Source organism: Malaclemys terrapin, chromosome 2 (genome assembly GCF_027887155.1).
Source record: "Malaclemys terrapin pileata isolate rMalTer1 chromosome 2, rMalTer1.hap1, whole genome shotgun sequence".
Taxonomy (NCBI): domain Eukaryota; kingdom Metazoa; phylum Chordata; order Testudines; family Emydidae; genus Malaclemys; species Malaclemys terrapin.
The window spans coordinates 174,504,944-174,527,503 of NC_071506.1; the positions used below are offsets into that span (position 1 = coordinate 174,504,944).

Sequence of the window (22,560 nt, forward strand, 5' to 3'; positions counted from 1 at the left end):
CAGCTGTGCCCCTCCAGCCCAGACACTTGCCGTCTCCCCCCAGACCCTAGCTGTGCCCCCCAGCCCAGACCCTTGCCATCCCACCCAGACCCTAGCTGTGCCCCACAGCCCAGACACTCGCCGTCCCCCCCAGTTGTGTCCCCCCAGCCCAGACACTCGCCATTCCCCCCAAACCCCAGCTGTGCCCCCCGCAGCCCAGACACTTGCTGTCCGCCCTAGACCCCAGCTGTGCCCCACCCCGCCGCCCAGACACTTGCCGTCCTCGTCCCCCACCCAGCCCTGGAATCCAGAGGGAACAACAGCCTGAAGCTGGATCCTGGGCTTGTATGGAGATTCCTGCATGCCGCCTACTTCCTTCAGGGTGTACGAAAAAACTGCAGCTGCCAGGAACCTTCCAGCTCCCTTCCCCACCCCGTCAGTGTCTTCTATTTGCAAGCTGTGCTCTGCCAGGTCCAGTGACCCTAGTGGCGGCCAGCAGCTTTCCAGCCCATTTCTGTGGAGGAAAAGGAAATTCTGCACAAATGCATTCATTTCTGCACAAATTCTGCATGTGCAGTGGCACAGAATTCCCCCAGAAGTAACGAGTCAGATTTAAAGTATGTGTATTTACTTGTGTGTGTGAAACTTAATGGTCATATACCAGAGGAAAAACTGCTACTAACCTGTTCTGTAACTGTTGTTCTTTGAGTTATGTTTCATGTATATTCCACGTAAGGTATATTCACACCCAGTTAGCACCTGAGATTTTTCCCTTAGCAGTACCCAGCAGGGCACCTCATGAGCTCTCTGCTGCCTCGTGCTGCTACACAATGGTATAAAGGCCAGAGTGCGTGCCCTCCTCCCCCGAGTTTCTTCTTACCAGACAGACTCCAATACAGAGGGGAAGGAGGGTGGGTCATGGAATGATCATACACAACACATCTCAAAGAACATCAGTTACAGGTTAGTAACCATGTTTTCTTCTTCCAGTGATTCCACACATCCATTCCACTTCAGTCCAAAAGGTGGGATCACAGTTTACCCAAATAATGAAGGAGGGACTACACACACCCCCAAATCTGGCACTCTCTCTAGACTGTTAAAAAAAATAGCACCTTGACATGCAAAAATATGTACTGATGACCAAGTTAAAGTTCTACAAATGTCCAGTATCGGTACTTTAGCTAGAAAAGCAGCAGAGGCTGCACGCGAGCTTGTTGAATATGTTAGCTCCCTGCTTGTCAGAATTACACTGCCATATTGTAGCACAAACACATACAGGAGGAAATGCACAACAAAGTTCTTTGGGATGAGACTGGAAGGCCCTACATCCTGTGCACAGTTGCTACGAACAGTTGTGAGGATGACCTAAATGGTTTAGTCTTATGCAAGTAAAATACAAATACTCCCCTAACATCTGTGTGGCATCTCTCTTCACCATTATGAGTAAGAGAGTTAGGAAAGAAAGTTGATAAATACATTGCCTGATTGATGTGGAAATGAGAAGCCACTCTGGTGACGGACTTTGGATGAAGGTGTAAGTATACCCTGTCCTTGTAAGAGACTGTATATGATGGATCAGACACCAGGGGTCTCAATTCTCCTACTCTCCTTGCTAAGGTAATTGCCACCAAAAAGGCTACCATTACTGAAAGATGCAGCAAAAAACAAATAGCCAGAGGTTCAAAGGGTGGATCCATTAGCTTTGTTAACACCATGTTTAAACTCCTCTACTTGGGAATATAAACTTGGCCCAAACCCTTCAAAAACGTGAGTTAGGTAGGATTGGAGAAAAGTGGACAATTATCAAATGGAAGTTGAAAAGCAGAGTGAGCGGCTAGGTACACCCTGATGGACCAATTGGAAGACTGTTGTTTCAGGTATAACAAATAGTCCAGCGCATGTTATATTGGAGCCTGGACCAGACAAATACTTTTTTGTTGAGACCACAAAGAAAATAATTTCCACTTCACAGGTAAGTGTATCTAGAAGTAAGTTTTCTGCTATTCAAGAGAATGTCCCTTGAACAGACCTCCTCCAAAGTATAAATGATGGAGCACCCACACTGTATGGCTAAGAGCACATGGGTTGTGATGAAGGAGGGGCCCATGGTCTTGTGAGATCAAGGCTGGTTCTGGAGCCCTGCTTGAGAGAATCAGCAGAGTGGAAAATCAATGGTGGTGAGGCCATGCCAGTGCTATGAGGATCATGCAAGCATGACCCTGTTTGATTTTTAACAACACTCTGGGTAGGAGCAGAGCCAGAGAGGATGCATACATGAGATTATCTTCCCAGGACAAAAGGAAAGCATCCACCAGAGACCCTGGACTATGACCTGCACATGAACAAAACTGAGGACAATTCCTGTTGTGTCGAGTTGCAAACAGGCTTACGTGGTGAATCCCACAGGCTTGAAAAATAAGTCATACATTAATTCTTCAACATTGAATAGAAAAATTCTTCAAAAACCAGTGCAAAAGAGACTAAGATAATGTATTGCTTGTACATACAAATGACTGTTTTCATGTCCTTTATAAACATACTAAGGTGATGTCTCCCTTGTAGACAGTACATTTTCACGGATTTAAAAAAATTTTTTTTTTTAAATTCAGAACTATTAAGGGAATACAGATGTCTGTTTCCAGAAATTATCTTGCCCAACACTACTCACTCCTTTAATTTAATAATCTGATGACCAGTTCAACCCATTTTATTTAAAATGAAAATAACCTTAATTTGCCTATACAAGAAAAAGTGAAACTGTAAAAATTGGAATACCAAAGCCAAAACACTTGGTTTCAAAAAACATTCAAAGTTATTAAACAACAATGTTCTGTCACATAACTTTTAAGTCCAAAATACTTAAAAGCTAGGAAACGAATAGTTATAGACTGCATAAATCTTGTATGGACCACACAACATATTATTTGGCAACCAAGTTCTATTTCAACACAATAAAACTAACTCTGACCCAAAATAAATAGACTATCATATCTAATCTAAAAAAATAAACAACCTTCTTCCAGAAAAAAGCCATGAAATTATATATGAACACTTTAGACAATGAGCCTCACACGTAAGTTTACATATATGTAATTTTGCCATCCTGACAATGTCATGATTTTTGTTATTAGATATGTATATTATTCTCATGAAAAAAGTTACATCCTTAATAGTTGATATTTAGCAGTTGATCGCAATAATGTCAATATTCAGATAGTAATATCAAGATAACAATATATTAAATAAAATCCAAGGTCCAAGTTAAGTTTGTAGAATGCACATTTCTTGAAAAAGACTAAGAAGTTTAATATACGGGTGGTGCAAGTTTTTTTTTACCCTTTAGTGAATTGGTTTTGTTGGTGGTGTGATAGGTAAGCACACTTATTTAACCACCTTTACTAGTTTTTGAAATGAAGCTTGTGTTTTGGAAAACCTATTAAGTTCTTGTGACGTATGTTAGACTTCATTCATATACCTCTGAAATGGTCACAATATAAAACAAACCTGTTTGATTTCTGATGAACTTCTACATGTATCTGCACAGAATCACACACATTTGGAAGTGCCTGTTTTAAATCACCAGCTGCCTCATCCATTTTATTCATTCCTAAAAAGAAAATATACAACAGTGTTTACTAAAAAAGTGCCTCCAATGGCACTTGCTTTATCATTCTGATGTTTTAACAACTCTTCAAAGTATTTGCCCCATTCTAATAATAATTAGGCCAAATTAATATTTATGGAACGCCAGTGGGAATGTGGATCTGTGGCTATTACGTTTTCTAGAGGAAAGGGCTGTTTATCATAAATTGAAAAAAAGTGACGGAAAGATTAAAAAACCACAAGGGTTTTGTAACATAACAGTTCAAGAGTTTTCAGAAGGGTAACAGTTCAAGCAGTAATACTCAAATTCAGGCAAACATATACAAACTTCTATACCCCAGTCCACAACTCTACATGAATTACATTAGCTTTCAGCAATTTACATCTACAAACTGCTCTATAAACTCATTCTGTTGCATTAATTTAGATGAAATATAGGTGTTAAAAATATTAGCATAATCCAGTCACTGTCCAACATTAAACAGTGTTAAACAGGGTTCAGGAAACAGACACCTCAGCCTGCTTAGTACCATGGCAAACCACACCGTTAACATTCTTTTAACCTTTTATTAAAGATAAAGAAAAAAACAGTTAAAGCATTTGAAATGTAAAATATTAAGTGAGGGTTTCATATTTAACAACATTTTTTTTCCTCTTTCCCTTTATTTGGAGAGGAATTTTAGAAGGCAAACTACCATTGTTTGAGAGTCTTGTAAGATGGTATATAAAAAAAAATGGTAACAACTGTCCTATTAGGGAAGAGAAAAGAAGTCAGTTGAGATGGGCTGGAGCTTTTGTTGAAGTCTGATCCTGTTTCATCCCAGGTGGTGTTCGGGATTCGGTTGGAATCAGCAGAGGTTGATGTCATCTGGCTTCTCTCTTTGGCCCAGTCTAGCCAGGACATCTCTCAGGATTAGGATGAAGGTCTGGGGTCCCAGGAGATGGTGGGGATGTAGCCATAGGTGCCAACTTTCCCTCTTTGCTGTGGGTGCTCGACCCCTCCCTTTCCTCCGGCACTGCCCCAGTCCCGGCTCTTCCCTGCCCCCATTCCAACCCCTTCCCCAAAGTCCCCAACCCAACTCTGCCCCCTCCCTGCCCCTATTCCAACTCCTTCCCCAAATCCCGGCCCCACCTCCTCCCCTGAGCGTGCCTGTCATAACTATAAAGGGAAGTACTATAAAACCCCTCCTGGCCAGAGACTCCAAAATCCTTTTCCCTGTAAAGGGTTAAGAAGCTCAGGTAACCTGGCTGGCATCTGACCTAAAGGACCAATAAGGGGACAAGATACTTTCAAATCTTGGGGGGTGGAAGGCTTTTGTTTGTGTTCTTTGTTTGGGAGTGTGTTCGTTCTCGGGACTGAGAGGGACCAGACATCAATCCAGGTTCTCCACATCTTTCTAAACAAGTCTCTCCTATTTCAAACTTGTAAGTAAATAGCCAGGCAAGGCGTGTTAGTTTTCCTGTGTTTTCTCAACTTGTAAATGTACCTTTTACCAGAGTGTTTATCTTTGTTTGCTGTACTTTGAACCTAAGACTAGACGGGAGTCCTCTGAGCTCTAAGTTTGATTACCCTGTAAGGTTAATTTCCATACTGATTTTACAGAGATGATTTTTACCTTTTTCTTTAATTAAAAACCTTCTTTTTAAGAACCTGATTGATTTTTCCTTGTTCAAGATCCAAGGGGTTTGGATCTTGATTCACCAGGAGTTGGTGGGAGGAAGGAGGGGGGATGGTTAATTTCTCCCTGTTGTAGATCCCAGGGGGGTTGGAACTGTATTCACCAGGAGTTGGTGGGAGGAAGGAGGGGGAATGGTTAGTTTCTCCTTGTTTTAAGATGCAAGGGGTTTGGATTTGTATTCACCAGGGATTTGGTGAAGGTTTTTCAAGGTTTCCCAGGAATGGAATCCATTGAAATGGTGGCAGCCGAACCAGAGCTAAGCTGGTAGTTAAGCTTAGAAGTTTTCATGCAGGCCCCTACATTTGTACCCTAAAGTTCAAAGTGGGGATCCAGCCTTGACAGTGCCACATTCCCACTCCTCCCCCTCTCTCCCAGAGCGTGCTAACGCCGCCAAAAATAGCTGTTTGCTGGCTGCTAGGCAGGAAGGGCTGGGAGGCACGCAGAGGAGTGGGGACACGGCACACTCATGGAGGAGGAGGAGGTGGGGCGGGGGGAGCTTGGCTGCCGGTGGGTGCAGAGCACCCATGGAGTCAGTGCCTATGGATGCAGCCAAGATGGTGAAGTCTCTCCTTCCCCTCCTCCCCCCCCAAAGTCTCTTTCTTTAAGGACCCAAAAAAGGAGTGGTGGGTGAAACAGTCCATCCCCTCATTATTTTGTCCACCAATTAGGCCTAGTTCACCCAGCAGTTGTGGCTGAAGCATACAATGACTGTGCTTCTACTCAGAGCACCACGACATGCCCCTGCCCAGTCCAACTATGGCATCTGGCAAGAGGACACCTGAGAACGGTACTGAGAGTACATCTACACTGCTGTTTAAAACTCACAGCAGTGAATGTCAGAGCCCAAGTCTACAGCCTGTAGACTTGTGCTCAGGCTAAAAACAGCAGTGTAGATATTCAGGCTCTGGTCAGAGCTTGGGCTCCTTGGTCTATTCCTGTAGATGTGCTGCCAAATGTTTTAAAATGCAGCATAGATCACCCAGTGAGATTGAATCAACGCAGAGGTGGAATTTTCTGTGCTTTACAAATGAGACACTAGGTCAGGGGTGGGCAAACTCTTTGGGCCGAGGGCCACATCTGGGTGTGGAAATTGTATGCAGGGCCGGGGCAGGGGGTTGAGGTGCAGGAGGAGTGTGGGGTGTGGGAGGGGGTGCGGTGTGCAGGAAGGCCCTCAGGGCAAGGGATTAGGGCAGAGGAGGGGTGCGGAGTGTGTGAGGGGGCTTGGAAGGGGGTTGGGGTGAAGGAGGGGTGCGGAGTGCAGGAGGGGGCTCAGGGCAGGGAGTTGGGGTACAGGAGGGGTTTGGGCTCCGGCCCAGCACTGCTTACCTAAAGCGGCTCCAAGGTGGCAGCGGCGCGGGCCAGGGCAGACTCCCTGCATGCCTGCCTGCCCTGGCCCCACACTGCACCACTCCAGGAAGTGCTGCGGTCCCTGGGTAAGGCGGGGCGGAGGGCTCCGCATGTGCTGCCCTGGCCGCACATCCAGGTACCTCCGCCAAAGCTCCCATTGGCCACAGTTCCCTGTTCCCGTCCAATGGGAGCTACGGGGGGTGGGGGGAGGCGGTGCCTGGAGACAAAGGCAACATACAGAGCCCTCTGCCCCCCTCCCCCCCCGGTGGGGGCCACAGGGATGTGGTGCCAGCTACTTCTGAGAGCAGCACAGGGCCTGTAGCGCCACTGGGGCAGGGCCAGTGTAACCACTAGGCGAACTAGGCGGCCACCTACGGCACCAAGATTTGAGGGCACCAAAAGCAAAATTTTTTTTACACTGCAGTGGAGTCACATCTTACGCAGGGGTTAGGTTTGAAGGTCGGCGCATAAGAGGAAAATCATGTATAGTGAAAATTACCATAAAGTACAGTACACACACTATACACTAGAACAGGGATCCTCAACCTACAGCACCCTGAACCCCAGACCGGCAGCGGGCTCAGTGGCGGCCGGGACCTGCAGCCTGCCATTAAAAAAATATTGCCCAGCCCTGCTTTATAGCCGTTAGACACAGTCGTCTATTATTTAACTGCATTAGCGTCTCTGTTGGACCTTCACGCCAACTGAGTTACGCCCTTACCCGGCAGGGCGCCTCGGGCTGACCCGACCAGGCACCACCACGTGCGAACCCGATGCGGCGCACACACCAGGGGCTGCGCGGTGGCTGCTCGGTGGCAGAGGACACAGACGGAGCCCGAGGACACCGCACAGGCCGCTGTAGGGACGGGACGGGCTACGCTGCCCGGGAGGCGCCGGCCCGGGCTGCTCGGCTCCACGGAGCCCCTTGGGGCCCAGCGCGGAGAGCGCCCCGCAGCCGGCACCGGAGTCCCAGTCCCGGACCATCCCCCGCCGCCAGCTCCCCCAACGTACCGCTCCGCGCGCCGCTGCAAGGAGGAGCTGGGCTCGGCTCGCGCACCAGAAGCAGCTGCCGTCGCTACTTTTGGAAAAACGCGGGGAGGGGAACCCCGCCCCCTGCCCCGGAAGTTCATGCTCCCGGCCGACCCCCTTACCCGGAAGGGCATCTCCGGACTCGCTTCCGGTGGGACCTGAGTGGCGGCGGCTGTTTCCGGCAGCGGCGGGGCCACCATGGGCAAGAAGCACAAAAAGCACAAGACGGAGAAGGCGGAATGGCGCTCGGCCGCCGCGCCCCCCACCTACAGCGGTGAGTCACGGGGCGGCGGGGCCCTTCGCTGCCTCCTCAGCCCGCGGGCGGCGCGGACTCGCGACGCTGTTTTATGGCCGGCGCCGCGCGGGGACACGGGAGAGCTGGTGTCGCTCGGGCGGCGCGTTGTGCTGGGGCTGTCCCCTCGCTGCGCGCGGCCGGCCCTGCTCGCCGGGGCGGTTTGCGGCTGTAAATAGACCGGCAGGAATCGGCCAAATGAACAGCAGCAACCGACGTGCGGGGCTGGAGACCCCAGCGCTAGCCCCGAGCCCAGCTCTCGCGTCACGCTGCGGAGTCAAGCGACGAGTCGCTTTCATCCCTAATGCTGTACCTTGCAATGTACTTACGTGCGCTAGGGAGAGCCCCGCAAGGTCCTGTGGAGTCACTAGGGCTCTGCAGCGCCCTACCCTAGCAGAGCCCAACACCACATTCCCGCACTCCTTGGGGACAGGTTTCAGAGTGGTAGCCCTGTTAGTCTGTATCAGCAAGTGTCCCTGCAGTCTCTCCTCACCCACCTTCTCTCTCTAACATCCTAGGTTCAACACAAACACTGCAAAGTAAAGTCTTTTGTATTCAGGTGCTTATCACAGTTTACTTCTATGTTTGATGCACATACATAACTCTTCAGGGAGCTGAGGAATTACATACACCTGTCAAAGAAAACGTTTCCCATTAAAAAAATTTAACTCTTATATTTAAAAGAACAGGTGCAATAATTGATGATAGAGCCTGAAGAAAAGGAGAGATTGATTTAAATCCGAGTAGTTTAAATCACCAATTTCAATCATGGTTTAAATCAGCAAGCAGGAAACCTTGGTTTAAATCATCTGTCTTAATTGTGTTTTTGCATTTTAACTTTAGTTATTTTTCTAATGAAATGTTGATTCTCATGGGTTGGTAACCATTAAAACATGTTGACTTACAGCTAAAGATAGCTCTGCGCTAAAATTGGTACTTCATTTTGCTAGCTAGGACAACATGCTACAGCTATACATATGTAAGCAATTATATAGGTTAACATACATTTAATCAGATTCTTATTTTTTCATTTTTTCTATTAGAAAATGATGGATTGCATTTATTAAATTAATTTTTTACTTGTGATTTGTGATAAGCTGTACTGGGATGAATATTGGAATTCATTTTAAAATGTGCAAAAAAGCAACATCTTATTTTTTTAAATTGTCTTCAATGTGCTGATTATGTAATTTTTTTATTAAAACATGTTTTGCATTTAAGACTGATTTATTAAACAAAGGAAGTAATTAGTAAATTGAGCTGGGTTGTGTCTGGTCACTGTGTTCTTCAAGGTTTTATAAGTAAGGCCTGGTCTACAGTAAAAAAAATTAGGTCGGTTTAACTATATCAGTCCAAGGGTGTGAAAAATCTACATGTAGACAGAAAGTCCCCATGTAGACAGTGCTAGGCAATGGAATAATTCTTCTGTCGACCTAGCTACCTCTCTTGGGGAGGTGGATTACCTACGTTGATAGTAGAACCTTCCCATTTGCGTATGTAGTGTCTATGTTTAAATGCTACAGTGGCACAGCTGCCGAGTTTTAAGTGTAGACAAGCCCTAGTAGTTCTCATCTTTTCACCCTAAGAGTTTGTCTATACCACCAAGTTTTGTTGACAAAAGTTATGTAGACACCTAAAAGTCGACAAAACAAAAATCACCAAAGTGTGTTCACACTTGCTCCATCTGTCGACAGATCACGTCCACATTGGGGATACCATCATAAATCAACAGGGTGAGCAATGCACCGTGGGTATGTATCCCACAGTGCAGCGTTGTGGGAAGGAGGAGCTGATCGCATCTTGGGATTCTCTCCTAGTTCTCCCACAGCCCCCTCAGCTGCCGAGAACAGCATCATGAATATGTGAGTTCTCCATGTTAGGAAATGGCAAAGCAGCACAGCCGTCTGTTCCCCTCCACCTGCAGCAGCAGTCTGCCTGCTGCTGTGTTCCTACTTCAGGGCAGAACAGGAGCATTCCAGTGATTTGCTCTCCATTTCGGAGCAGCACACAGATAATTCCCGGAGCTTTGAAAGGGGAGGGGTGCATGCCTGCCTGCAGGGCAGCAGAGATCAAAACACTGAGCGGAGCAATCAGGGCAGGCATTGTGGGATACTGGCGGAAGCCAGTTCTGTTGATAAAACAATCAGCAGTGTCTACACTGGCTCTTTGTCCACAATAAAGGAAAGGGAAAAGACAAAAGTCTCTCCTGGGGTGGAAGTTTTTTGTCGCCAAAACTGGGCATTTTTCGTGACAAAAGTCCTGTTGTAGTGTGTACGCTCTTGTTGTTTTGTTGCCAAAAGGCAATTTTTGGTGAGAAAACTTGGTAGTGTAGACAAGGCCTTAGCTTTTTTCATAGATTGGAAGAGGAACACGAGCTTTCCTGCTTTTTCAGTTCCCAATTGGTTTCTCAAGTTTGAGTGAACTAGTCATTTAACTGAACTAGTTGAATAAACTGAAAGGAAAATATTCTCTTGGCACCTGCAGAAAAGGATATTTGCTGTCAAAAGCTGGTTTAGCACTTCAGCAAACTCTGGTTCTAGGTGCTTAGCCAATCACTTCCAGCAGTTCAGTAGTTTGACTTTCTTTAAAACTCGGGTAGCAAACATGTACTGCCTAATATTAATTTTATTTAATTTTAAATTAATATAAGATAGTAAGTTTAGGCCCTAATATAGATAATCATAGTTTCAAATTTAATTTTAAATAAGTTTATTTTTAAAAACAAAATAATATTAATTGTTTTTATTTTTAAGTCATCCATTTCAAGTAGTTCAAAACAAAAAAAATTTCATAAATGTTAGAGTTATGATTACGTGCGATTCAAGAGAAGATGGACTGTTGAACACAGCCATAAAAACTCTGGAATGCACAAGCTAAGGGTATATAAACTATTCTGACACCAGTCTTTTTTATCCAGTTCTCTCTTGTGTTATTAACTGAACCATTTTCATTTCTGCTGTCCTGAATCACTTTAAATAAGATGGTGAATTGAATTAATCTGATAAAGAATCAAATAACTGCAGTTTACAGTCTCGGTTCTTTAAAAATGTTTTCAATTCTTTTGGCCTCACATGAACATAGTTTATTTGTTAGAAAGTTATAATCTATGGGACAGGCATCAATAGTAGAAAAAGGAATAATGATATGTTGGCTCCTTAGTGGTTCAAGAGGAAATTACTTAAGCAAATAGTTGAAATGCTGATTTAAAAAAACTCTGTAAATAGTTGCCACAATATTTATTTTTAATATAAAAGATGGATTTAATTTCTTGTCAGACAATGAATTGTGGAGATTCTTACTTTAGAAACTGTTATTCCTGGATCCTGCAAACATTTATACCTGTACTTTACCTTACTCAAGTGAGTAAAGCTAAGCATGTGTGAATGTGTTTTCAGGATTGGTACCCAATTACACAATTTTTCTGATGTTTTCTAGAACATAGGAGGTTATGATTTTTTTGAATCCTTATTATACAAGAAAATAAAGTTAAATTTAAGGAAACCAATATTTTTGACTGTTTAGGACAGCTGTTTCCTACCTCATCTGTCAATTTAGGATTTTTTCTTTTGTATACTTCTTCATATACATATACATTTCACAGTAATTACACTATACACTAGTTTGTAAATGGAATTTTCAGTAGAATGATACTGTCTGAAAACTATTATTGTTTACTGTGTAACTTTTTTGTGTGTTTATGAATTTTTTTTACTATGTTTTAATTTAGATTATGTGGATAAGCCCCTGGAAAAGCCCTTGAAGCTAGTGCTTAAAGTTGGAGGAAGTGAGGTCACTGAACTCTCAGGTTCAGGGCACGATTCAAGTTATTACGATGACAGGTCAGACCATGAGCGAGAGCGGCACAAAGAAAAGAAGAAGAAAAAGAAAAAGAAGTCTGAGAAAGAAAAAGAAAAACATCTTGATGATGAAGAGAGAAGGAAGAGAAAGGTAAACAGTGACTCGAGAATGCAGGGGTACAAATTCTTTTCACATTTGCTTGTCATATCTGAAAAGTGTCTCTTAAACTGAAATGTGTATTTTCATGTAAGATACAGTTGACTGAGAGGAATAACTAAAACAAAGCAGTATTATTTCTTCCCTCCCCCACTTCTAATCCAACGAGGGTCCTTTTTGTATATTTTCATCTCGCTCTTAAAACAAACAAACAAAAAAAACCCTTTTTTTTTTGTGTTTTGTCCAAATTTTCTGTCTTCTTAAAAAACAAAAGTGAGGGCTGTATTTCACCAAATTAATTGCATTTAGAAGTTGGAGTAGAACTAAATTTTATAATCCCTCTGTCTCTAATTATGCAAATGCTTATGCATGTGTTTTTAAATTTACTCCTATGAGTAGCCCCATTGAAGTCCTCTACAACTGGTGTAACTATTTTTCAGTTTCTTCACTTGCCATAGTCATCTATGCCTTTGTCACCTCAATGTTGGATGAGTTAACATGTTGTATGTGGGACTATCTCTAAAGACCACTTCAGTTGGTGCAGAATAAGACTACCCTCTTGCTTAGCACAATGTTGTGCAGGATATGTGTTACACCACTGTTTCAGATACTGCATTGTCTCCCTGCTAACATCTGAGGGCAGTTCAAGATGTTTATTGATCTACAAAGCCCTATACATGAGCTTGGCAGAATTCAATATGTTTTATAGTTTTGACAGATATCAATGTTTATTTTTTCACCATTTTTTTCAATTTTTATCCATTTAAATTTTCACACTTATAGGAAATTATGGGAGGAGTCAGACAATAACTATTTAATGACAGTAGACATTGAGATTCAGAAAGTTAAAACTTTATAAACTGTTAAAACATAAAGAGCAAGGAGTATTTGTGTCACCTTAGAGACTAACAAATTTATTTGAGCATAAATTTTCGTGGGCTAAAACCCAAGATGAAGTGGGTTTTAGCTCACAAAAGCTTATGCCCAAATAAATTTGTTAGTCTCTAAGGTGCTACAAGTACTCCTTGTTCTTTTTGCTGATACAGACTAACACAGCTACCACTCTGAAACCTGCTAAAACATAAATTGTCAACATTACATGTCAAAATATACAAAGTAAATATCGTTATTAGAGTCTAAATCCTCAAGCTGCATATTTTTTTCTGTGTGTGCAAATTTCAATTATTTTTATGGACTTTTTTTCTGTTGGTTTGTTTGTCTATGTTGAAATCAACATTTACAAATATTTACCGATTAAAAATCTCATCCTTCCAAGCCTACCTGTGTGGTTTGGGTCCTAGTGACTGCTGTTCTCCCTGTTCTTAGCCAAAATATGTGATGTGGTCAGCTAACAGTCCTTAGATTTAATTACCCTTCCAGAGGCTCCCAGTATCTTAATGTTCCCTGAGACAACAGGAAGGGTGTGTTCTTACAACTTGTGAAACGTCTGTGTGCTCCTCACATATATGGAAGGTATTCATAGGATAATTTGCAGAACAATGTAATAAATGATTTTATTATAACTCTTTTACTGTATTACCCACTAATCAGTCTTCATGATGGCTTGTCTACAATTGAAAATGTTGCATTTTTAAAATCTGATATGTTACATCTCATTGGAGTTAAAAACAGGTGCTTTATTACATTGAGAAAGGGAGAGTCCCAGCTTCTGAACTGAACCCAACATGTGATTCTTGTCCTGGAAGTTCCTGACATGTCAGACTTCAAAACTAACATCCTTAGGTATAGAAAATCTATTTTAGATAGTATTTAAAGGCTTCTATGGCTCCCTTTGAGACCTGCTCAGATACCCTTGATAACTAAGCCGCTTGGCTTTACCAAAAGGAGAGGGATTTAAAAAAAAAAAAGTATAACATTTTGTAAAATGCCCTAAAGCATTCCTAAAATAGCTCTCTTATACAAAAAGTCCATGGTTTGGTGTGATATAAAGATTTTATTGGCCCTCATTTGCAATAACCTGCATTTCCCACTTGTTTCTTTGCTAGTTGTAAATAATGTGGCTTTCCCAGACTTGTGCTACTGAAAGCTGTATTATGTTATACAAGATGAGACTGACCTGTATTCCATAAACAGGTGTGAAGTTAGTGACCTCTGTAGTTAAGTAGTGTCTAAGCATTCTTCTTTTATTTGCTAAAATCTTTTTGAATCTTTCACCTTTCAGTTCTATTCTCCTTAGATTCTTATAGGGCCTTCATCCCTGTAGTATCTGAACACCTTCCAGTAGTGCATTAGGCAAGGTGACTTGAATTATCTTCAACATTTGTTTTCTGCCTAAGAGTGAATTTTTCTGGAAAGTTTGATCTGATCAAAAATGGGTCAGAAATTCTTGAGAACGAGGCACTGGAAAAAATGGTTTCTGTTGTGGAAACATTTTTGCAATGTATTTTTGAACATCTCTAATACCACTAATTACCTGGGACTAAAAAACTGAAATTGGACAGAATAACAGACATTAGGGAAGAAAAGTGTGTTGCTGTGTCCTATGATGATTTTTATTTTACTTTTCTAAGTCACAATTTTCAGACCTTCATAACTAGCAGATGTGCAGTAGTCTAAAATTATAGAACCTTTTAACAGTGATGTATCCAAATGTTGTAAATGAGAGAGGGCTGCGCTGAGCATGCATCAGTAAGCACTGTAGTAAAAAATGGAGTGAGGCCGCCTAATTCAATACAAGATTGTTCACGTGCTATGGAGGCTTACAGGAGAAGATCTGTCAAATATCGCCAATCTTGCAAAGCATTGCTCTACTGTGGAGTTTGAGTTTCAGTGTACTTACTGCACCATACTGTAAATGTGCAGTGAACAGGGCAAAGCTACGTGCTTCTTACTTCATTCATAGTAACTATAAGATGAAGCATCACAGCTGACCAGTTAGGACTTACAGAACTTTACAGTTAACTGGGCTCTTTCATTGTGCAATTATTTGTATACATTTTAGTGCCATTTTTTTCAGCAGAAGCATAGCAACTATCAACCAAAAAAAGTAGCTGAATAGATACAGAAATGGAAATGATTTGCAAACAGTTATTGTAAGTAATAGAAATCATTTTAAAGAAAGTATGTATAAGGTTGTGCTTTAAACCATTATTGTCCGTCTTACAGTTCAGCAGTAGGAGTCTGTTTTTTTTCCCCCCAGGGATTTGAAGAAAGTGTATATTTGTCTTTAAATTTCTTGACTTTCATTGGTGTCACTTGGATACTTAGTATTATTTTAATAAAAGGTTTTTGTATGAGAATATTTTATTTGAACTTGAACTGCCCTTTGTGAATATCTTCTTTTAACTATCTCCTATCCTTGCTATATTAGGAAGAAAAGAAGAGAAAGAGGGAGAAAGAGCAGTGTGACACTGAGGGAGAAACGGATGACTTTGATCCTGGGAAAAAAGTGGAAGTTGAGCCACCTCCAGATCGCCCAGTCAGAGCTTGTAGAACTCAGCCAGGTAAGTGACCAAGACTAGATGGGAAACCTGGAAAATTTAAATTTCCTAATATGTTCTTTAAAATTGTTCATAACTGAGTGTTAAAATAATACTTCTGATAATATACCAGGGTATTAAGCTTTCAAGCAGAATATATCGATTTCTGGTGAAATCCCTGGATTTCAGTGAACTTTTACAGGTTGGAAAGATACTGCATGAAAAGCAGTTATTCCTCTTACCACCTTTGGGGCTTGATGGGTACATTCCCAGGTGCCAGTTAGAAGTAAATTTTCAGTTACTTCTCCACAAGTTCACATCAGAGTGCATTTGCCTGTTTGAAGTATAAAAAGGATATTTAAGTGTCATTCCAGTATTTCTGTTTGCGGTATGTGCACCAGAATAAGGTGATCTGCAGCTACATGTAATTATTTTGATTGAACATATAAAGGACACCTGTGCATTTCTCTAACTTCCTGACATGACATTAAAATATAACCTACAATAATAAAATGCAAAAATGAGCAAAAGAGCCAGAGATTCCACACCAAAGCAGTGATTCAGCAGAAAACACAACAAAATCCCTGTCCATAAGCTTTCCCCAAGTTCCTCTTCCACCTCTACACCATACCCTTCCCTCAATGTCCTGTGCAAAAATTGGTCTTTGCAGTATGCCCTAAGTGTCAGAAAATTCACACTATTTTGGACCAGTACAGGAGCAAATCCACAGGCAAGGGAGAATGCCTTGCCAGCAGCAAGCTTTCTTTTCTAAATTGTCAAACTTCGGCTCAAACACCTACCTGATATTATTTGTGGCAGGCTCTCAAGTACACAGGTCCTAAGTCATTATGTTGTTAATTTTGGCTTATAACACCTTAAAACCTTTTCAGGTGCCAACAGGCAGCTAGTGCATGTACCTGTAATGCGTGTGTTTATCCCGTCTCACTATACAAATTCCATCAGATCCTGGAGCCAATGCTCAATATTAAAGTTAGATAATTTTTATAAGCCATTCTTTTTTTAATTCCTTCAGACTTCTAAATTCTTTGAAATCCTTTACAAACAAAAATTTTCAGGACAAAGGAATCTCACTCCTGAGTGCCATGTTAACTTTGCTTAGGCTGCTTCCTTGAAAGATACCTCAGTAAATGTCTAGCAGAAATCTGGACTTGTATGAAAATTAGCAGGCTTCATTTCAGTCTTCATAAGATTAGAACGCTGCTTGTTGACAGGGCAAACCAAAGACGGGAACTATACTTATCAACTGAGCAAATCAATCTTGAGGAATTTGCAAGTTATGGGTGCTCCCTAAATGGAGGGTGTGAGCCCACTGTCAGAATGAGCCATAATCCTACAGGTCATTCACATTTACTGCCTCTGAACACACTGGGGCATTGAAAGCCTGGCAAATTTGAAACAGATGACTGTGAAATGTGTCCTGTGGGCTGCTCTTTTTCACCTATCTAGAGATGTGGCTTCCCCAAACATTTCACTTGTCCTTCCTGTTCTGGTTGAGGAAAGGGGAAGAGGGTCTCTGTTATCAGGTGAGAAGTGGGCCTTAATCTGCTTTCCAGGAGATTTCAGAATATTGCTTGTTTTTAATTCTTGCCACTGCTAAATCTGTGCTCTCTCCTTGAAGTGCACAACCATTAAGGGATCAGTGTGCACTTCATAGATTCGTCTGTACAGTAATTAATTGTTTGTTCTTTGTCTTTATTTTTTAAAAATTAACCCAAAACTTAGGAAAACTAATGCAAAAATTTTTGTAAATGGAACACTAAGGTTGCACTGATAAAATGAAGTCAGGAAATGCAGAAATCAGCACCTCTGCAGCAATATCTGCACAGTCAGCGGTCACATAGGAAATCATTTTCTTGTTAAACAGATGCCTGAATATATTACTCCTTGTTAAATACTTGCCATAAAATAGGCAGGTTCTGTGTCATGGCCGATTACGTTGCTGTAGGCACCATAGTGCATGTATTTTTTTTACTTCTATGCTGCATGAACATTTCTTATTTAATATAATTAAATAACTAACATATAAGGAAATAAAGCTTTATTGCATATCAGGAATAGATTTATTGTACGTGCTTTTGCTGCCTTTGAAATGCAAGGCTTATTGGCTTCTGGAGCGAGTTTGAGCCACAGGGCTATGTATTAAAGACTCAGTTAGGTACACCTCTCCCCCGATATAACACAAATTCGGATATAACGCGGTAAAACAGTGCTCGGGGGGGGGGGGGGAGGGCGCTGCGCACTCCGGCGGATCAAAGCAAGTTTGATATTACGCGGTTTCACCTATAACGCAGTAAGATTTTTTGTCTCCCGAAGACAGCGTTATATTGGGGTAGAGGTGTATAAAACATGAACTTTGTTCTGAAGTAAATACTGTCATTTGACTGAACTTTATAAATATTTTTCACTCTCTCAAATTGCAGCTGAAAATGAGAGCACACCCATCCAACAATTATTAGAGCATTTCCTTCGTCAGTTGCAAAGGTAGGTCTGCATATTATATAGAAGGCTGTGTAGATGGTAACCGATGCTGCTTTAGAACCTTCTAATTTGGCCTTCATTTTGGGATGAATCATTTCAGACTGATTTATAATTTGGTTTACCACCATTGCTACCTTATTGGACCCAGTAAGAGAAACTATTCAAGATTAATTGCATTTAGAAAAGTAGGAACTAAAAGTTTCCGCTATCATTAGTAATTTGATTTTTGCTCTAGGGCACTTTAGTACATTAATTACTTATTTTAGGGATTGGAAACCAACTGCAAACTTTTGTTCCATAAAATGGAATAATCTCTGATAAAATCTTATGATTTATTCTCTATCTGTCTGATTCAAATAAAAGTTCATAATTTATTAGCTGTTAACTCACTGGTTGGGAGAGTTTTTTTCATTTTATAATTTTTTGTAAGATATCAGCTGTGTATAGTCCAAGTCTTTGAAAAATCACTAGTAGAACCTATTTTTTCTCCCTTTGTATAAAAAACAAAAAACAAAAACTATAAACTTAATTTGAGACTATTAATCGGCTATTCTAAAACTAGTTAATCAGGAACACCACTCTTAATTAAATTGCTTTACTAAAAAAGAAGAAAAATCCTAATCAAAAAGATGAAAACAAGAGTTAATCCTGCAAGGTATTGAGTGACCACAATTTCTACTGATCTTTTGTTGTTTAAGGGAAACTAATACAGATTTAAATGCAAAATGTATACCAGTAAATCAATAAACAAACAATCAATAAATAAACAATTTCAAGCACTGGCTTATAAATAAAAATTAGGGCTGTCAAGCGATTAAAAAAATTAATTACGATTAATCACACTGTTAAACAATAATAGAATATCATTTATTTAAATAATTTTGGATATTTTCTACATTTTCAAATACATTGATTTCAATTACAACACAATACAAAGTGTACTGTGCTCACTTTATATTTTTGATTACAAATATTTGCACTGTAAAAAAAAAATCGTATTTTTCAATTCACCTAATACAAGTACTATAGTGCAATCTCTTTATCATGAAAGTTGAACTTACAAATGTAGAATTATGTACAAAAAGACTGCATTCAGAAACAAAACCATGTAAAACTTTAGAGCCTACAAATCCACTTAGTCCTACTTCTTGTTCAGCCAACTGCTAAGAGAAATGAGTTTGTTTACATTTACGGGAGATAATGCCAGCTTCTTATTTACAATGTCACCTGAAAGTGAGAATAGGCATTTGCATGGCACTATTGTATTCTTTGCAAGATATTTATGTGCCAGATGCACTAAAGATTCATATGTCCCTTCATGCTTCAACCACCAGTCCAGAGGACATGCGTCCATGCTGATAACATGTTCTACTCAATAACCATCCAGAGCAGTGTGGACCGACGCATGTTCATTTTCATCATCTCAGTCTGATGCCGCCAGCAGAAAGGTTGATTTTCTCTTTTGGTGGTTCGGGTTCTGTAGTTTCCGCATTGGAGTGTTGCTCTTTTAAGACTTCTGAAAGCATGCTCCACACCCCGATCAGATTTTGGAAGGCATTTCAGATTCTAAAACCTTGGGTCGAGTGCTGTAGCTATCTTTAGAAATCTCACTTTGGTACCTTCTTTGCGTTTTGTCAAATCTGCAGTGAAAGTGTTCTTAAAACGAACATGTGCTGGGTCATCATCCGAGACTGCTATAACATGAAACATATGGCAGAATGCGGGCAAAACAGAATAGGAGACGTACAATTCTCCCCTAAGGAGTTCAGTCACAAATTTAATTAATGCATTATTTTTTTAACAAACATCATCAGCATGGAAGCATGTCCTCTGGAATGGTGGCTGAAGGAGCATACGAATGTTTAGCATAACTGGCACATAAATACCTTGCAATGCCGGCTACAAAAGTGCCATGTGAACGCCTGTTCTCACTTTCAGGTGACGTTCTAAATTAGAAGCAGGCAGCATTATCTCCTGTAAATGTAAATAAGCTCGTTTCTCTTAGTGATTGGCTGAACAAGAAGTTGGACTAAGTGGACTTGTAGGCTTTAAAGTTTTACAAGACTTTGTTTTTGAGTGCAGTTATGTAACAAATAAAAATCTACATTTGTAAGTTGCACTTACACGATAAAGAGATTGCATTACAGTACTTGTATGAGGTGAATTGCAAAATACTATTTCTTTACCATTTTTACAGTGCAAATATGTGTAATCAAAAATAATATAAAGTGAGCACTGTCATCTTTGTATACTGTGTTGTAATTGAAATAATATATTTAAAAATGCAGAAAAAATCCAAAAATATTTAATACATTTCAATTGGTATTCTGTTGTTTAATAGTGCGATTAAAACTGTGATTAATTGCTATACATTTTTTTAATTGTGATTAATTTTTATCGCTTGAGTTAACTGCAATTAATCGACAGCCTTAATAAAAATATTCCCCCACAGACTAAATATTCTTAAATCAAGTCAAAACTCTCTCTCCCATATCAGCAGATACTTTTTTTTTTTAAGCGACAACTGGTGTTAATGACATAAAATGATATGTTATAAGGAGTAGTGATCATTTTGTTTCTTAGCATAATTATACATATTTTTATTCCATTTTAGGAAAGATCCTCATGGGTTTTTTGCTTTTCCAGTCACAGATGCCATTGCTCCTGGATATTCCATGATAATAAAACATCCCATGGATTTTGGCACTATGAAGGACAAAATAGCAGCAAATGAGTACAAATCAGTCACCGAATTCAAGGTGAAGTGATAAGGATATGGTTATTTCAAAACATTTTCAATAAAAAACTTTTAATTTGAGTCAGATTTTTAAGTGACATTAGTTCGTCAGTCAGGCTTCTAACATGTAATTTACTTATAAATAATTCATCACACTTTTACATCCTGTTAGTAGGAGTGGGATTATACTCTATACTCTGTATATATCCGTCCCGCTGTCCTAGGGCAACTGCTAAGATTATTGCAGATGAAGAATGTGTACTACTGATAAACTTACTGTGGTATGCAATTCAGTGCTACAAGGAGATAACATTCAGAAAAACAGGTTGAGAAGAACTTATTTTAGAGAACTCTAGATGATTTGTTTAAATCTAGATTAGTTCATTAATGACCAAAAGGTGATGGTGCCCTTTAGAGACACTTTGACTTATGTTAAATGATCGTGATGTTCTATGACATAAATGAAATATGTGCTGTATGTGGAAATTTCAGCTCCGCTTTAACTAGAGAGCTGCTATTAGCGTCTCCATAATTCTTTGGCAGATACTTTGTATAAGGGCAGGTCTACACTAAAAGCGCTACATCGGTGTAGCTGTGCCGCTGTAGCGTGTCTGGTGAAGACGCTCTATGCTGACAGGAGAGCGCTCTCCTGTTGGCATAATTACTCCACCTCTGCAAGAGGCAGAAGCTATGTTGGGGGAGAGCATCTCCTGCCAACACAGCGCCAGTGTGGACAGTGCTTAGGGTGCTGTAACTTGCATTGCTCAGGGGGCTGGCTTTTTTTTTTTACGTTAGATCGATTTAAGCAGTAGTGTAGACCTGCCCTCTGATAAAGAATAATTCTAATTTTAGTTTGTATTATCTTTTTGTACAGTTAGTGTTTCATTCTTTGATTATTGTCTTTTCCAAGTGATTTACAGTTTGAAATTGCCGGCTAGCATTGGACCAGTTTCTTGGTTATTGATGACTTGTTTTAGGGGATTTGAGGAAATGGCCTGTTTCATTCCCATTGGGTGTATTTTGGTTCTAGTTACCAGGAACTACATTGGTGGTATTGCTTGCTCCGCTGGTGATGGATGAAAACAAGATGTTCATAGTGATTCTTTTAGATCCATCAGCTGCCTTGAATATCATTGTTCATAAGGTGGTATTGATGCATCTTTAGAACTTAATAGAGGTTGGCGGTGTTGCTGTTGAGTGGTTCTGTTCCTTTCTTTGAGAGGTCCTACAGGGTGGTATTGGGCAAACAATTACTTGTCTTTCCCAAAGGTGCTCTCATTCGGGATTGTGCAATTATTCTTTCTTGCTCAGTGAAGTATGAGGCCATTACGGGAGTTGGTAAGAAAGGTCTGGGTTGCAGTCTCTTCAGTGTACTAACACTCACCTTTTGTTTCTGTCTCTTCCAACTCCACTGGTTCATTGGAATGAGCTATTCAGCATCTTAACAGCAAGGAGTGGGTGAGAGTTGGAAGGCTGAGTTTCAACACAGGCAAGACTGAGATAGTGGTTGTAAGCAGAGGAGAAGCCACCTCAGAAATTATGACAATTATATCATCACCCCCTATTAGCAAGATTGTCTGTCATTTGTTTCCAAAGTCTTCACCTGGATTTCTTTTTGTAGCTTCAGTTTCTACTGAATACTCTGGGAGTAGAGGTTGCCAAGTGTCTCATCTCCTGTACTCAACAAAGAGTTTGAATCCTTTTCTTTCAGATGTGGGTTTCATCATTGTGGTTCATACTTTGTCATCTCAGATTGCTTGTTGCAGGACATTCTATATTTCTTATGGGCATAGTCCCACATTGTAGCTGGTGCAAAATGTGATGGTTCCCTTATTAAGTGTACAGAAATCACATTACACCAGTATTCCATGATAAGCCCTGACTGGTATTTGATTTTGAGATGAAGTTTGAGCTGTTGGGTTTTATCTATAAAGGCATAAATGTTCATTCTAGTTCTGTTTACAGGAGTGAACTCTTAACTGCTGCTACACCAGTTAT

The 22,560-nt window shown here is 40.8% G+C and overlaps 2 protein-coding genes across 9 annotated transcripts in view; one reads left to right on the top strand and one right to left on the bottom strand.

Moving 5' to 3' along the window:
- The window catches only part of TRIP13 (thyroid hormone receptor interactor 13), a 40,010-nt gene extending 32,300 nt beyond the window's left edge, over positions 1-7,710 (bottom strand). For all 3 annotated transcript variants that reach the window (XM_054019553.1, XM_054019554.1, XM_054019555.1), the window contains exons 1-2: positions 7,623-7,710; positions 3,487-3,589 (exon numbers count right to left, since the gene is read on the bottom strand). In XM_054019553.1, coding sequence (XP_053875528.1) covers positions 3,487-3,587 — 101 coding nt within the window. In that variant the 5' untranslated portion in view covers positions 3,588-3,589; positions 7,623-7,710. The remainder of the gene's footprint in view (positions 1-3,486; positions 3,590-7,622) is intronic.
- A 79-nt stretch (positions 7,711-7,789) lies between these two features.
- The window catches only part of BRD9 (bromodomain containing 9), a 56,789-nt gene continuing 42,018 nt past the window's right edge, over positions 7,790-22,560 (top strand). For all 6 annotated transcript variants that reach the window (XM_054018688.1, XM_054018689.1, XM_054018690.1 and 3 more), the window contains exons 1-5: positions 7,790-7,914; positions 11,660-11,880; positions 15,218-15,350; positions 17,768-17,828; positions 20,440-20,584. In XM_054018688.1, the coding sequence (XP_053874663.1) occupies positions 7,839-7,914; positions 11,660-11,880; positions 15,218-15,350; positions 17,768-17,828; positions 20,440-20,584 (636 nt within the window). In that variant the 5' untranslated portion in view covers positions 7,790-7,838. The remainder of the gene's footprint in view (positions 7,915-11,659; positions 11,881-15,217; positions 15,351-17,767; positions 17,829-20,439; positions 20,585-22,560) is intronic.